This window comes from Camponotus vicinus, unplaced genomic scaffold (assembly GCF_025532165.1).
Source record: "Camponotus vicinus isolate PSW18456_S1 unplaced genomic scaffold, iyCamVici1.0 SCAF_1, whole genome shotgun sequence".
In the NCBI taxonomy this organism is placed as follows: domain Eukaryota; kingdom Metazoa; phylum Arthropoda; class Insecta; order Hymenoptera; family Formicidae; genus Camponotus; species Camponotus vicinus.
Window position 1 is genome coordinate 35,238,554 of NW_028141945.1, and position 13,366 is coordinate 35,251,919.

Sequence of the window (13,366 nt, forward strand, 5' to 3'; positions counted from 1 at the left end):
ATGAGATGCGTTATATTGAATCTGTCGATATATAGAAATATCGAAACCATTCTAGCTAGCGTATTTTCGCAACTTTATAGGTTCCAAAATTTATTCATATATTGAAAAAAAATTCATAATTTTATCTCATAAAAAAATACGTTTCTTTTTGCAGGTGCAGCTGCTATAATAACGTCCGCGAGCGGGCACGGCTTCGACGCGCATTTACGCGGACCTAGTTTCGTGGTGGAACCGCCGTCGAGGATCGAGTTCTCAAATTCCAGCGGCGCCTGGTTGGATTGCACGGCCTCCGGAAGTCCGCCGCCCAACATTGACTGGTCCACCGCGGACGGACATCCGGTGAACGATGTGTCGGGAGTGCGGAGAGTGCTCAGAAATGGTACCCTGGTGCTCTTACCGTTTCCGGCCGCGGCCTATCGACAGGACGTTCATAGCGCCGCGTATAGATGCGTGGCGAGCAACCCCGTCGGCAGAATTCTCAGCCGAGATGTACAAGTCAGAGCAGGTGAGCAAAATTCGATTATTCCGATTAATTCGAAATCACGGGATTCGCGAAAATTGCAAAACGATCGACGCTAAAAGTTCCTTCTCAGATAAAATATAATTTGAATTAAGGTATGATTATATGTAATTTTTTAAACTATACATTGCGTAAAATATAAAACCGGAAGTTGATGATTTTATAAGATAAAATCGCGGTCGATTATTTTTCATCTATTTGTTGCGCGAGTCATATTATCATCAAGGCTGCAAACGTTTCGTTATCGTTCTGTCGTAGAGTCGTTTACAAGATAACATTATTTACGCGCAACTTTGTTATTAGCGCTCGCTTGCGCAATTACATCCGTTATTTACCGAGGTATCCTTTAATTAAGGAACGGCAAACGCGTAATCGGAACGGCCGTCATATTAGAGTTTTGCCCGCGGCCGGGTCATTGGAAAAGTCTATTAAGCGGATTACGCGAATGCCGCGGATATTTGGCGCGAGTCAACAGTAATTGCGACGGACGGGCGGACGGACAGACGGGTCGCCTCTCGCGTGCGATAAAACGCGAAATCGCGGATAGGCCGGTTTCACACAGGCCACAATCGGACCGCGAACGCTCGCATCGTATACATCCGAATGCAATTGGATCGCCGCAAAACATTACAACGGCATTGCACAAAAGAATTTATATTTATATACATCTTTCTCTGTCTATATTTAAGAAATAATTGACAATACATTTCGATAAAGCGCGATAAATTGAAAGATAAAGAAATAAACTTAATGTACTTTCTTTTTTTTCACTTGGAAAAATATCTATCAATTTTTTATTTTTTCATTACACATTTTTCAAGATGCAATGAAAAGGCTATTTCCGAAGCCGCTCGAGGATACTTTCCTATCCCTTGCGAAATTAAGTCATATTACGGGTTATCGAGAACCTTAACGGTTCACCATTATTATTATGTAATGGGGGAGGGGGGGGGGGGGTTTGAAAGTTATATTTCCCAAAGTCGTATTATTTTCTATAGAGCTGTTTCGTCGCGAGAAACATTTCTCTAAACGACCATTTTCACGTGCGAACGCAATCCAATCGCTCGTGCGAAAAGCCAATGCCGATCGCGCGAGGGAACAAAGTCCCATACGTGTGAAACAGGCGTGTTAGAGCTAAACGAGGTTCGCCAACCGATGCAGATGAGGTGCGAGTAGAATCCCCTTCCGGTCGCGCAGCGCACAGTGTAATTACCTCTTAAAAAAAAAGCGCAATCTGAATGCAAATCCGGGGCAGCTGCGGGGTGGACTCGACGCTTTCAGGATTTCCAACTACTAACCCCCTCGCGGCCATAAAGTTCTGGCTTGGACGTGTGACCGTTAATTAAAACTTTACTTCCTGCTCTTTCGGTATAACGAAAGAAATTTCTATCCCGCCCGCGCTCGATGAAACGGACGTGCTTTACGCGGATGATTTGCGCTAAAAGTTGCGGACGCTGTTGTAATAATTTTAGCACGAAAAAAAAGTTCTTGAAAATCTATATACGAGATATCAAACGGAAGAAAGAAAGAGAGAGAGCATGCGCGAAATAGTTACATGGAAGTTCGAGACTTTAAAATAAGAAATATAATCTTCTCAAATATAAGTCTGACGTTTCATCTCACTTGCTATTCATTCTAAAATAATATCCACGTATCTCATGCGGCGCATCTTGCTGCGGGAGTTCTCTCTCTGAAAATTTTCTCGAGTGTCGCTATCGGGATCCAACGTAATCTTTCTCGCGGGCAGAAACGTAAAGGAAAGAGGAAACGAAACGATGGCGTGCGGGCGCAAGAAGCGAGAATCAGGAAGCTGAAAAGGAGAAAAACGCGAGACAAAGGATCCTCGCGCGATCCGGCAAGTTCGTATACGAGGAGGGGGAGTGTCGTAGCCACGGGGGGAGGAGGGGGAGGAGAGGTCTCCGCGTCGCGGCGTCGCGACGTCGGCCTGTCAGACCGCGCCGTTGGTGGTAGAGCTGGCCGTCGCCCTTGGAATTTCCACGTAAATAAAATCTCCGGAAGAGAGTATACGGTGCCTCTCAAGCGCGAGAGGGCGGCGACGACGACGGACGCAAAAAGGAAGACGAGGGGGCGAGGGGAAAGAGGAAAGCGACGCGCCGAGAACGACGCCGAGGCGTTCGTTATACGCTCGCGTCGCCTCATGCCTCGGCGCATCCCCGACACCAAGCGACGTCGAGATTCACCCGATGCCTGCGTCGTAACGACATGTGCAACACCCCGTGTACATAGTGTACGTACACCCGCGTATACAGAGATAACGCGCTTTCACGATGTAGCGAGACGTAATTGAAAACGAGAGACTGTCGGAGTAACTACGATTGCTTTTTCATTACGGCGATAATTAGAGGCGTAGATACACGAGACTCTCTGCTCTGTCGATTGCGGTGTTAACTCGACACAACGGTGACTTGTCTATAGCGTCAACTTCTTTTAAACATGAGTATACGAAATGATCAATTTAAAAAATAAAATATAATTAAAAGTCAAAAGTCGCGCAAATTATGCAAATATTGTCATTGTAGATTACGTGCGTAACGTCAAAAAATGATTTTTTTTTCATAAGATATCAATCTATTTTTAAGCAAAGAACTGTAATAAAAATTACGTATTACGTAAGCGTCGTAAGCCATTGTTTTGCAATTTGTGCACAATCGCTGAAACATGTGGATTTATGCGAAATTTTATTGCTGTTTGCAGTGGTGGCTCAAGCATACAAAGTCGATGTGGAGGTGACGGGGGGAGCATCGAGGGGATGCACCGCGATATTACGCTGCATCATACCTAGCTATGTCAAAGATTTGGTGCGCGTCGTATCTTGGCTGCACGAGCCCTCGTCCTACATATATCCCTCGCTACAAGGAGGTAAATGTTTGTTAGAAAAATCTAAATATGGATATTATATGCGTACTATAATACGCGAAAACGCAAAGTTTTGAACACTTGCGATGTAAAAAATTAACTAAAGAAATTAATTGAATAATTTCAAATGCATAATGTTTCATGCATGCCCGCACACAAGTTATTTGTTGAGTAATAAAAAATAATTTCACACGGGGAAAAGATTCGTAGAAAAATGAATTTTTGGCGGTTCTTCAACACGCGAGATATAAGTCGCATTGCGAAAATAAAATGACGGAAAGCATATGTGTTGCAATTATTTCATGATTCATATACACGAGATCAGAAAAAAGTTACTTAAATTTAAAAAAAGAAACTTGGGAGGCGCCAACTTTACACTCAAAGAAATTTAAATTTTGCAAAATCTTTCTTTAGAACAAAAAAGAAAGAAATATATGTAAATCAAAATTCAAATGTATGTAAATGTGCGAACAAAAATTTATTAAGCCTATTACGAAAAAATTTTGACAAAATTTAAACTTCTTTGAGTGTGAAGTTGGCCCCTCAAGTTTCTTTTTAAATAACTTTTTTTCTAAAAATGTTTAACCAAAAATTCAAACTGCAAATGCGCAAACGAAAATCTATTTATTGAAAATCATTTTCGTAAAAATTGGGTGTTAACTTATACGTCTCACGAGATCCTGATGATTCTATGGCATTATTTTTTTGATGAAAACATAGCTTTTAACGTGATTAAATTTTTAGAAGCTGTTTACAAAATAAACAATTATTTGTTTCTTAATTCTTTGTATTATAAATTTTATAAATATATATGTACTTCTATATTCAAAAATTTTATTTTTATAGATATATATCTCTCGAAATATTTCTGGTTTAATTAGTGTATAACTGACTCTCCAAATAGCTTCGTTAATCCGAGTCTTTGTGTTACAAAGGCTGATACGAACCTGGGAACCGTTTCAGATGGATTTTTGTGAATAACAGTGGCTGAATAGAGGAAAAAGAATTATATATGCCGACAATACGAGGCGATTTTGGCGCGGTCACTGGTACGCGATGTTATACTCAGCCATATGGTCATTGCCTACGAGAACTAAAATTTAATATCCGCCGTGGACGCCCGCCGCTGAAATTTAATATCCACAATAATGTGGCGTCTCTGCTTCCGCAATGCGCGAAGCGAGATGCACGAATCGGGATTGTCGGGGACGCCGACCTCGCCGAGAACATCCGTTCATTAGTAGCACGCAGAGATTAATCAGATTTGCTGTAAACGCGGAGCCGTTCCCAGAAAATTGCATATACAAGAGGACACGAGATAGAAGAGTTATATACATGTTAATTAAACACTTTGTGTTCCGCGATTTTATTAATAGTCGTAATTAGCAATCATTAAGCTCAAATACTAGTTACAACGAAAGTGTTGTGCCTACACGTGGTGTATGTTTGTGGACTCTTGGTCAATGGGTTACAGAGACATACGCCAATCTAAAAGTCATTTTAACACAAGTTAATAAATTGTGAATAAAAAAATTCCGAAACATGACGTTTCATTGTATCAACTTCAATGTATTGTGTAGGCAAACAAGTTCTCCTCGCATTGTATGCGCTGTCGCGATTGTGTCGATATCAGTTATAACGTAATTCGCTGCATGTATTATATATAATCCCGGCTTATGTACATACATATACATATATATACGTACATGCACGTGTATGTCGTGAATGGAACTGCACGCGCGCGCGCGCACTATAGGCTCTTTGTCGAATGTAATACCTAAACTACATAGACCATTCGGTCCACCTGATTTGGCGGGCAATCTATTCAGAAGGCTGCCTTATCGCAGCTGCTGCTCTTAGCCTGTTCTATCATGCCTCACTCTCTGAGTACGTATGTATAATCACTATATATCAGCAACAGTATAGATGCATCGTGTGCAAAATATTTTCATATATGAACGCGAAAACATTTCGTTGCCTCTGTTTTTATCAGTATCTCGTATTGAATGTATAGAGAATTTTTGACTGCGCTACCAATCTACCGAAAAATATTTTGATAACAAACTTTGTAACGAGTTAAAATTGAATTAAATTAAAATTCACACAATCTGCATAGTAAATAAAATTTTCAAAATTTTTAAAGTAATAAAAATTTGCAGAGAAAGAAAACATGAAATTAGTTGATTAATTTTCTCAAGTTCGATTTATGGATAAAACTCTTTAATTTTCTGTATTATAATAGATATCTCTAATTGTATTAGCACGTTAGATAAGTGCTCTTTCAACTTATTAAAATATTAATTATTAAAAATCAAATAATGAGGCAATCAAATAATTTTCCAATAAAATAAAAACAGCTCTTACGAAAAAGCATACATTTAAACTTCAATCTATTTTCATATCAAAAATTGAAATAATTTTGATAATTATCGGATATAAATCATATAATTCTTGTATTGTGCATGCACAATGCACAGCGTAATAGAGCAATATGCACGTAACCGCGCAATTTAATCACAATTTGTAGATCTCAAAAAGATTCAAGTTTCTAGGGCAAGCTTTTGCAACTGTTTAGGATAATTGTGGTCGTTAAGCGTTGTACCCGGGCTTATCTAAGGAAACCTCGAGTTTAGTTCGGGCAAGAACGAGGTACTCCTACGTCACGTAGATCGGACAAGGGTGGAACCGCGAAATTAGCGTAATTATCGTGCAAGCGAATACAGCCGTGTCCTCCAAAAATATCGTAACCCGACAGAGTGTAGCGTTATCGCGGTCATTAAAGATAATACTGATACAATTTATCGGGAAATGTTGATCCCAATTATTGCTGCCGCGTATTCGATATGAATAATACGACAGGATTAGGAAGTCGTGTATTATTCATACACGTTGAGCGGAACTTTACTGAAACGTTGTTTCCGGCTTGCGAGTTTTGCGACTAATTGCAAAATATAAAATATGATATAAAAAATAAAAAAATAAAATGATTAACAATTTATAATCTAAGTATAATATTACAGGATGTCTCAATCTCAAGAGGTTGCATAATTTCTATCGGTCAGAAATATTTTCGTAAATTTACATCTATTTTTTATCATCGGTAAAAATGTATCGAGAGAACTTACATCTTAAAAAATTTCGAGACTAAATATACGAGACTCTAAAAAAAAATTGATAGAAAATATTTTACTATTATATAAGTTTTCTAGGACATCCTGTATAACATCCTGTATATCGTACAATCTTCTTTCGATATGTTTGACATTTCACGATGGCTTTCGATCGCTACATTTTATAGATGGCAAGTTCCACCTGCTTCCCACGGGAGAGCTTCTGGTGCACAGCCTCGAGTTCAGCGACCAGCTGAACGGCTATAGATGCCGCACGATGCACCGTCTCACGAGACAAGTGGTCGTTAGCTCTATGGCCAACATTAGGATAGCAGGTGAGTCTCGGTAACGCCGATAAGTTTTGAAGGAAACTGCTGTGCATCGCTGGGAAATGCTGTTTGTGACGCGCCGAGTTTTCTGCATTCTGCTTCACAGATCACAGAGGCGTAATGCCTCCCGTGATACTCGAAAACTCCGGCGTCGTTCACGTCGCCCAGGACGAATCGACGTCATTAGTCTGCGTGGCGCAAGCCTGCCCTTCACCTGAATATCGGTAAGTGTTTGCGAAAACCCTCCACACGCGCGATCTCAAGAGAGAAAACACTGTTATCTCTCTCGCTAAAGCTTAACTGTGATTCTTAAATCATCCCTTATTTTGTATGCTAGAAATTTCATTTACTTTTGCAAATTAAAGAATTTCTTCGCACGACAATAATATTCATTGTTCTTTAAAAAAAAATATCATAAATGATTAATTATTAATACATTATTTCAATGAGGTTTTATATACCTATAAATAATTTTTTTCCTACCGAGAAAAAAAATCTTGAAAAAAATACTTTAAATCAATTTTTCAATTTTTACTTCCTCTATTATAATGTGACAAGTATAACACATCGTTGAACATTAATTTTCTCTATTTTCTTCGTTATATCATAGATACAAACGTTACAACAAAATCACCTATAGTGAGTATAGATTCTCGCGGAACGATCGCAAAACGATCGCGTGTTTATCTGATATTTCTCGATTTCTCGTTGCGTTACGGCACTTCGAAAAATGAATGTGCGACGCTCATTCATCAATCCAGTATATACACGCGTGAACGCTTCCAAGAACTCGTTTGCTCGTCGTAGAGATAGGTCAGTTACACGCCGCCGAGCACACGACTACGCGATCAGCTGATCGCCTATACGCTGTCAGTCGACAGTCTATAACTCATTCTTCCGATACGAAATCACGTTTAATCTCGTGAATATCTCAAATCTACAGTATTGTATATATGTTACAAATAAGCACACTAGAAAACTGAAAATTTTCCGCATATGATAAATATCGAAGCACTTTTTTTATCGAAATCGGAATATCAATTAATTGTCAAAAATTAACTAATGTGTTATATGCAAAAATTAATTTTTTCTCTTTCAGATTATTAATTTAAATTTATATATTTATTTTTATAATTTATATATTTACATTTTTCGCTTTTTCGCGTATTAAATTATTATAGAAAATTGAATATCTATTTATTATTTTGTAAAATTTCAATACGTTATTAAATTATTAATTATACGTTATTTCACAATAAATTTATAATGCCTATAAATAGTTATTTTTTTAATTGAAATATTTTTATTGTAATACTTAAATATATTATAGAGACATATCGAATACATTTAAAAATCAGATAACTAATTATAGTCACTATCATAGTCATTATCAGAAGCCAAAATAAATCATTTATTTTATTATCTATTATGAAAATATATCAATCAAAAATATATATCAAGATTTATCAAAATATAATCATAACTATGCTAATTATAACTTTGCAGTTGAATGCTATCGACTGAATAAATTAAATTATAATCATTTATAGTCATTATAAATTAAATATTAAATAACATAATTTGCATAATCTCAAAATTTGCTTAGTCCATTTATGACGCAATACTTTCTACAACAATGATTTATAAATTATTAATTATTTCATTTTTTAAAGTTATGGTCTTTTTTTAAATTTTAAAATTTTTTGAAGAAGAGGCAGAACTTTATCAATTAAATTTATCGGAATAATTAAAATGTAATAATTAAAATATAGCTGCTAATTTCACAAGTAAATTAATCACTACAGTTTTACACAGATTAAGGCATTCTTTAAGTAATAAAATTGAAATTCTTTGTGTAAATATAAAGCTGGGAAAATTTTATTTTTTATTTGACTGATTAAATTATTAGATTTTTAGAGCTTATTTTGTTCAATGGACCGAACAAGATTCGCGATTGCAAATTATTCATATAAACTGCAAAAAAATACACTCACCAATCTGGTCGGTGTCGTTTGTATATCCAAGCTCGTATCTTTAAAGGAAGGGGAGAATTCGTCGACTTTCGATATCAATTCGGCTCCATGAAGAGAACACTCACTCGCACGGATACGAATCGATTGGAAAATTATAACTAATTACGATCGCGTTCACTAATTAACGCGATAGACCGGATCGTTGGATGCTTCATTGGTCACTTCCGACACATATCTATACGCGCCGATTCCCGGAAGGCTAATTACCCTGTCACTCTACACGTATATGTACGGCGAATTGAAATATACGCTACGCCATAACCTCAATCGGCACTCGCGAAAATTTTCGTCGCAATGATCCTTCTACGCACTTCACTTTCTTATCCACACCACATTCTTGATGCGTACTTGATGCACTTTATTTTTTTCTACATCACTTGAGCTGAATTTCGTAAAATACGTAATAATCAGCCGAATAATACGGTCGAGCTTTACCGGCACTTCCCATTTCTTACATTTTTGAATCACTACTGATCATTTTGGCGGCACTTTCAATATTCTTATTAGTTAGAAGTTAGATGTTAGATATATGACTCGGCCGATATATACGATATACACGATACCGACAGGGATGCACGCGCCTGCCAAGAGACTAATTGTACGCTTATGTCGAGATATAAAGTTGCAAAAAGGGAGTCAAAATTATTATTCTTTTCCTGATTTTTCTCCATTATATTGTTTCAACACTTGTAATAATCGTGAAATATTTTCGACACATCTAGTGTCCGTTTAATGCGACGCGACATTTTGACAGTTATATATTGATTATAACACACACATTAAATGCAGGCCTAACACTAACAATAAGTCAAGTACAGCGAATTACATCTTCTTCTATAATAGCTATTTAAAATAAAAGTTTATATTGTATATGATAACAAATGTGTGTGATAAATTTTATATTTTTCAAGGCAGTAAATCTGAAAAAAAATTTCTCGTATATATACACACACACACACACACACATTTATAAATAAAATTTTTATTAAAATTGTTATTAAAAATTTTCAACAACTAAAATATAGAAATATTGAAATGTTGAAATGAGAGAGCTTTTTATGGAAAAATGATATATGTAGATGATACAGAATATAAAATAAAAAAAATAAGATTGTTTTAGTTTAATTAATTTATCGAAAGAAATTGAAATATATATATATCAGTATATGGTAGAGTGATTTTCTTTTCCTCACCAAATATATTCAAATTATAAATACATACAAGATGTCCCGTATCATCGAATGTCCATTTAAGAACGGATTTTTCGGCCAATTTGAAGACGATTTTTTGCTTGTAAACGAAAATGTCAAGGGAGATCATCCTTTTTGTAAGTTTTTAATTTTTCTCTTCACATATCTTTGTAACTAAACTTCAAATTAAAATTCTTTTAAAGTAAACTTTTAGCTGTAATTAATTAAACCATGTATTTTTTAATTTTACAAAGTTTAGTTTGAGAAAAGTTCTTTCAATCGTTTATAACTTGGAAATTATTAATGCCTCGACATTTGCTATGGGAAACTCATATCCATTAACCGGAGAATCTGCTCTTAAAATGACGTTGTTTTTGGAACACTCTCCATCTTATGATAATAACAAGAATGATGCTATGCCTCTATTATCTCGTTATTTTATAAGTAATATATGAAATAGTTAAACGAAAGGTAGATGGGAAATATGTCCTGTATTACGTCGCCATACAGAATCACTGTCGTTTTAAATAATGTCTACCGTCATAAAGAGTCTCATATAACGGAGACGTAACAAGAGAAAAATGGCACCTTGCGCGTTTCCCCGCAGCTTTTCCCATTATAGAGTAATCTCACGGAAAAGCGAGGCGAGAGATCGCCGCTCGTTACCAACGTGCTGAGAATGGATTTATTCGCTGCTGTGGAGAAAGAAAAAAGAGAAGGACATGCGCCACTTTGCCGTCCACTTGTCGCCGGAACAAGAGAGAGAAAGAGAGAGTGCCGTCTCTCGAACATCTTGTAACCGGATGATACAAAGACGAACGCGAATGTCTTTGTGCGCCGGAAATCGACACTCGATGAAGGAGCAAACGTGCGCGAGCCTATCGTTTCATACGTTTCTTTGAAGCATTTCGCGATCTCCTCCATCGGTATCAGAGAAGAAAAGAAAAGGGTGGCTGCACGGGGGTCTCAATCCTTTCCTTTAATCTTCCCTTCTTCTTTCCTCTCGCGTTCACCCTCGAGAAATTACGATCGAATCCCGCTGGGCGAACGTGACGCGAAAAGGACAGATAATATTCGGCAAGGAACGAAGGAGAGGGGAAGAAAAGGGCGAAGACGAATGCACGGAAGTGCTCGAAAGAGATGAGGGAGGTGAAAAGAGGAGAGAGTACGATTTTGATCGGGGAAAAGTAGGAGCACTCGATTGCGAAGCTTCGCAAGAGGGTTGCACAATCGGAAGCTCTCCATGTCGCTCGGCTCGAGGAAAGAGAGATTCGCTCTCGCGACTTGGCGTTTTCCGTCGAGCGGGTTTTCCCGCTCCTTTACTCCCGGCACGTCTACAATCAAACGTCGTACTTTATCTTTCGCCACTTTACAGGGAGCAGAGAATTTAACAAATGGTTTTTTACCTGCCTGCGAGGCACGCGATCATGTAAATCCAATTTTTTCAATAAAAAGACCTCACGCGACTCTGGGAAAATCCTTTGAAGGAAACGAGATAGAAAAATTAAGGTAATTTACATTCTGGAATGCCGAATAAATGACACTTTCCTCTGCCTGCCTCCTCCCCGTCTTCCGAGACCGCGGATGTAGCCCGGGCAAATACTCGACGGAATGAAAATTTATTGGCAATATCGCGACACGGGCGGCCGGAGTCGGGAGCCCGTAGCTCTTGTATGAAAAATACATTCGCTTAATACGTTTCAAGTCGACTACCTCCCCAACGGGCGGTCGATTGTCTCGCGGGACCGAAACGCGTGTATTGCGATTCCGCTCGTGAAATACTACCGCGTTATTAAGACCCGCGCGGCGCACGTGCCCCGCCCCGAGAGAGGAATGCATTATGCGAATTTATATGCGTGCGTATAGAGGCGCATCGTAAATTTGTCGCGAGATTTATGCGACGCCGATATATCCGGGCGCTCAAATAACGGCCGTTCGCGACGTGCGATAGGCGGCCGATCAAAAAACCCTCCCTCCGGACAAATCGCGCGGATAAGATTCTCCCGCGGAACTCCGCAGGATTTATTGAATTCCCTCTTGGACACGTGCAACTTTTAAGTACTTTTACGACACTCCGTAGCGTGCTCGCCAACTTCCTCGTCTTCTAACGACTCGACACGATCCAAGTATTATCGGCTTCAACTTTTCGACTGAATCTTTCATGCAAACATTTAAATTCTAATAATTATTTCATTGGTCGCGGAACATCTTAAAATCCTAACAAGAACAAAAATTTTAAACGTGTAATGTTCATTTAAATAAGCAAAGTATGTTTTCATATAAATGCCATTTTTTTACAGATACTTATGCATTGCATCTTTCTTAATAATATTAGTGTTATATTTATTATTATAAATTTTACTTTGCACATCATATTATATATATTTTATATTTCTTTAATTTAATTTAAAATATTAATGACAATATTATTATTTTTTCTGACAACCTGCATCTGCTCTTAAAAAAATATAGATAAATTCTCCCCTGAAATATACAATTCTTTTGAGAATTATATTGCAAACGGCATTACCAAAATTCCTACAGCATCATTAAAATATTAAATTAGAAGTTAAACGAAATTCAATAAATTATAAGTGTGGAAAACGAGAGAAAGCACCTTGTGCTCTTGAATGATCCAAAGTCAAAATATACTGTCCGATCTGGAACTGTCAGTGACTACAAATAGAGAGACAGCAAGAGAATTTCAGGAATAAACGCTGCTGGGGGGATGCTGACGTCGTTTCTAGGTCGATGTATCCGAAAAGCCAACGAAATTGAACTGCTCTCTCCTTTCATGCCCCCGCCTCTTTGCTGTACCAACTGCTTTGCCTTTTGATGAAAAATTATTCGTCAACGAGACAGAGTGCGAGAGACAGAAAGGAAACAGGAACAAAGTGATAAAGCAGGAGAGAGAAAAGGAGAGAAGGTGTGCTATTTGAAGATCGTATCAATCGTACTGTCTTCAAACACTCGAACCAGATTGCAATGACTTCGAAAATCGATTATGTGACAAATTTAGAAAATATCACAACTAGCGCGATAGAATTCTACTGCACAATCAATACGCACGACAATAAAAATTGTATTGCCATATAAATATATAGCAATATGTATATATTAATATATATAATTATATATGTACATATATATATATTTTTTTTATATCTAATTTATCTTCAATATTTTAATATTTATGTCCACTTTGTGATGCTTATGGAGTAATTAACAATTTTCATTTAACAGAATATTAATTTTTTTTAAATTATTTTTATATTTATTTTTAATTTTATACTTATGCTTAATATAT

General features: G+C 37.3%; 1 protein-coding gene across 6 annotated transcripts in view; it reads left to right on the forward strand.

The window, feature by feature from the left end:
- The window catches only part of Dscam2 (Down syndrome cell adhesion molecule 2), an 81,048-nt gene that overhangs the window by 46,072 nt on the left and 21,610 nt on the right, over window positions 1-13,366 (forward strand). For all 6 annotated transcript variants that reach the window (XM_083085949.1, XM_083086004.1, XM_083085967.1 and 3 more), the window contains exons 2-5: window positions 155-505; window positions 3,236-3,400; window positions 6,696-6,842; window positions 6,943-7,060. In XM_083085949.1, the coding sequence (XP_082942075.1) occupies window positions 155-505; window positions 3,236-3,400; window positions 6,696-6,842; window positions 6,943-7,060 (781 nt within the window). The remainder of the gene's footprint in view (window positions 1-154; window positions 506-3,235; window positions 3,401-6,695; window positions 6,843-6,942; window positions 7,061-13,366) is intronic.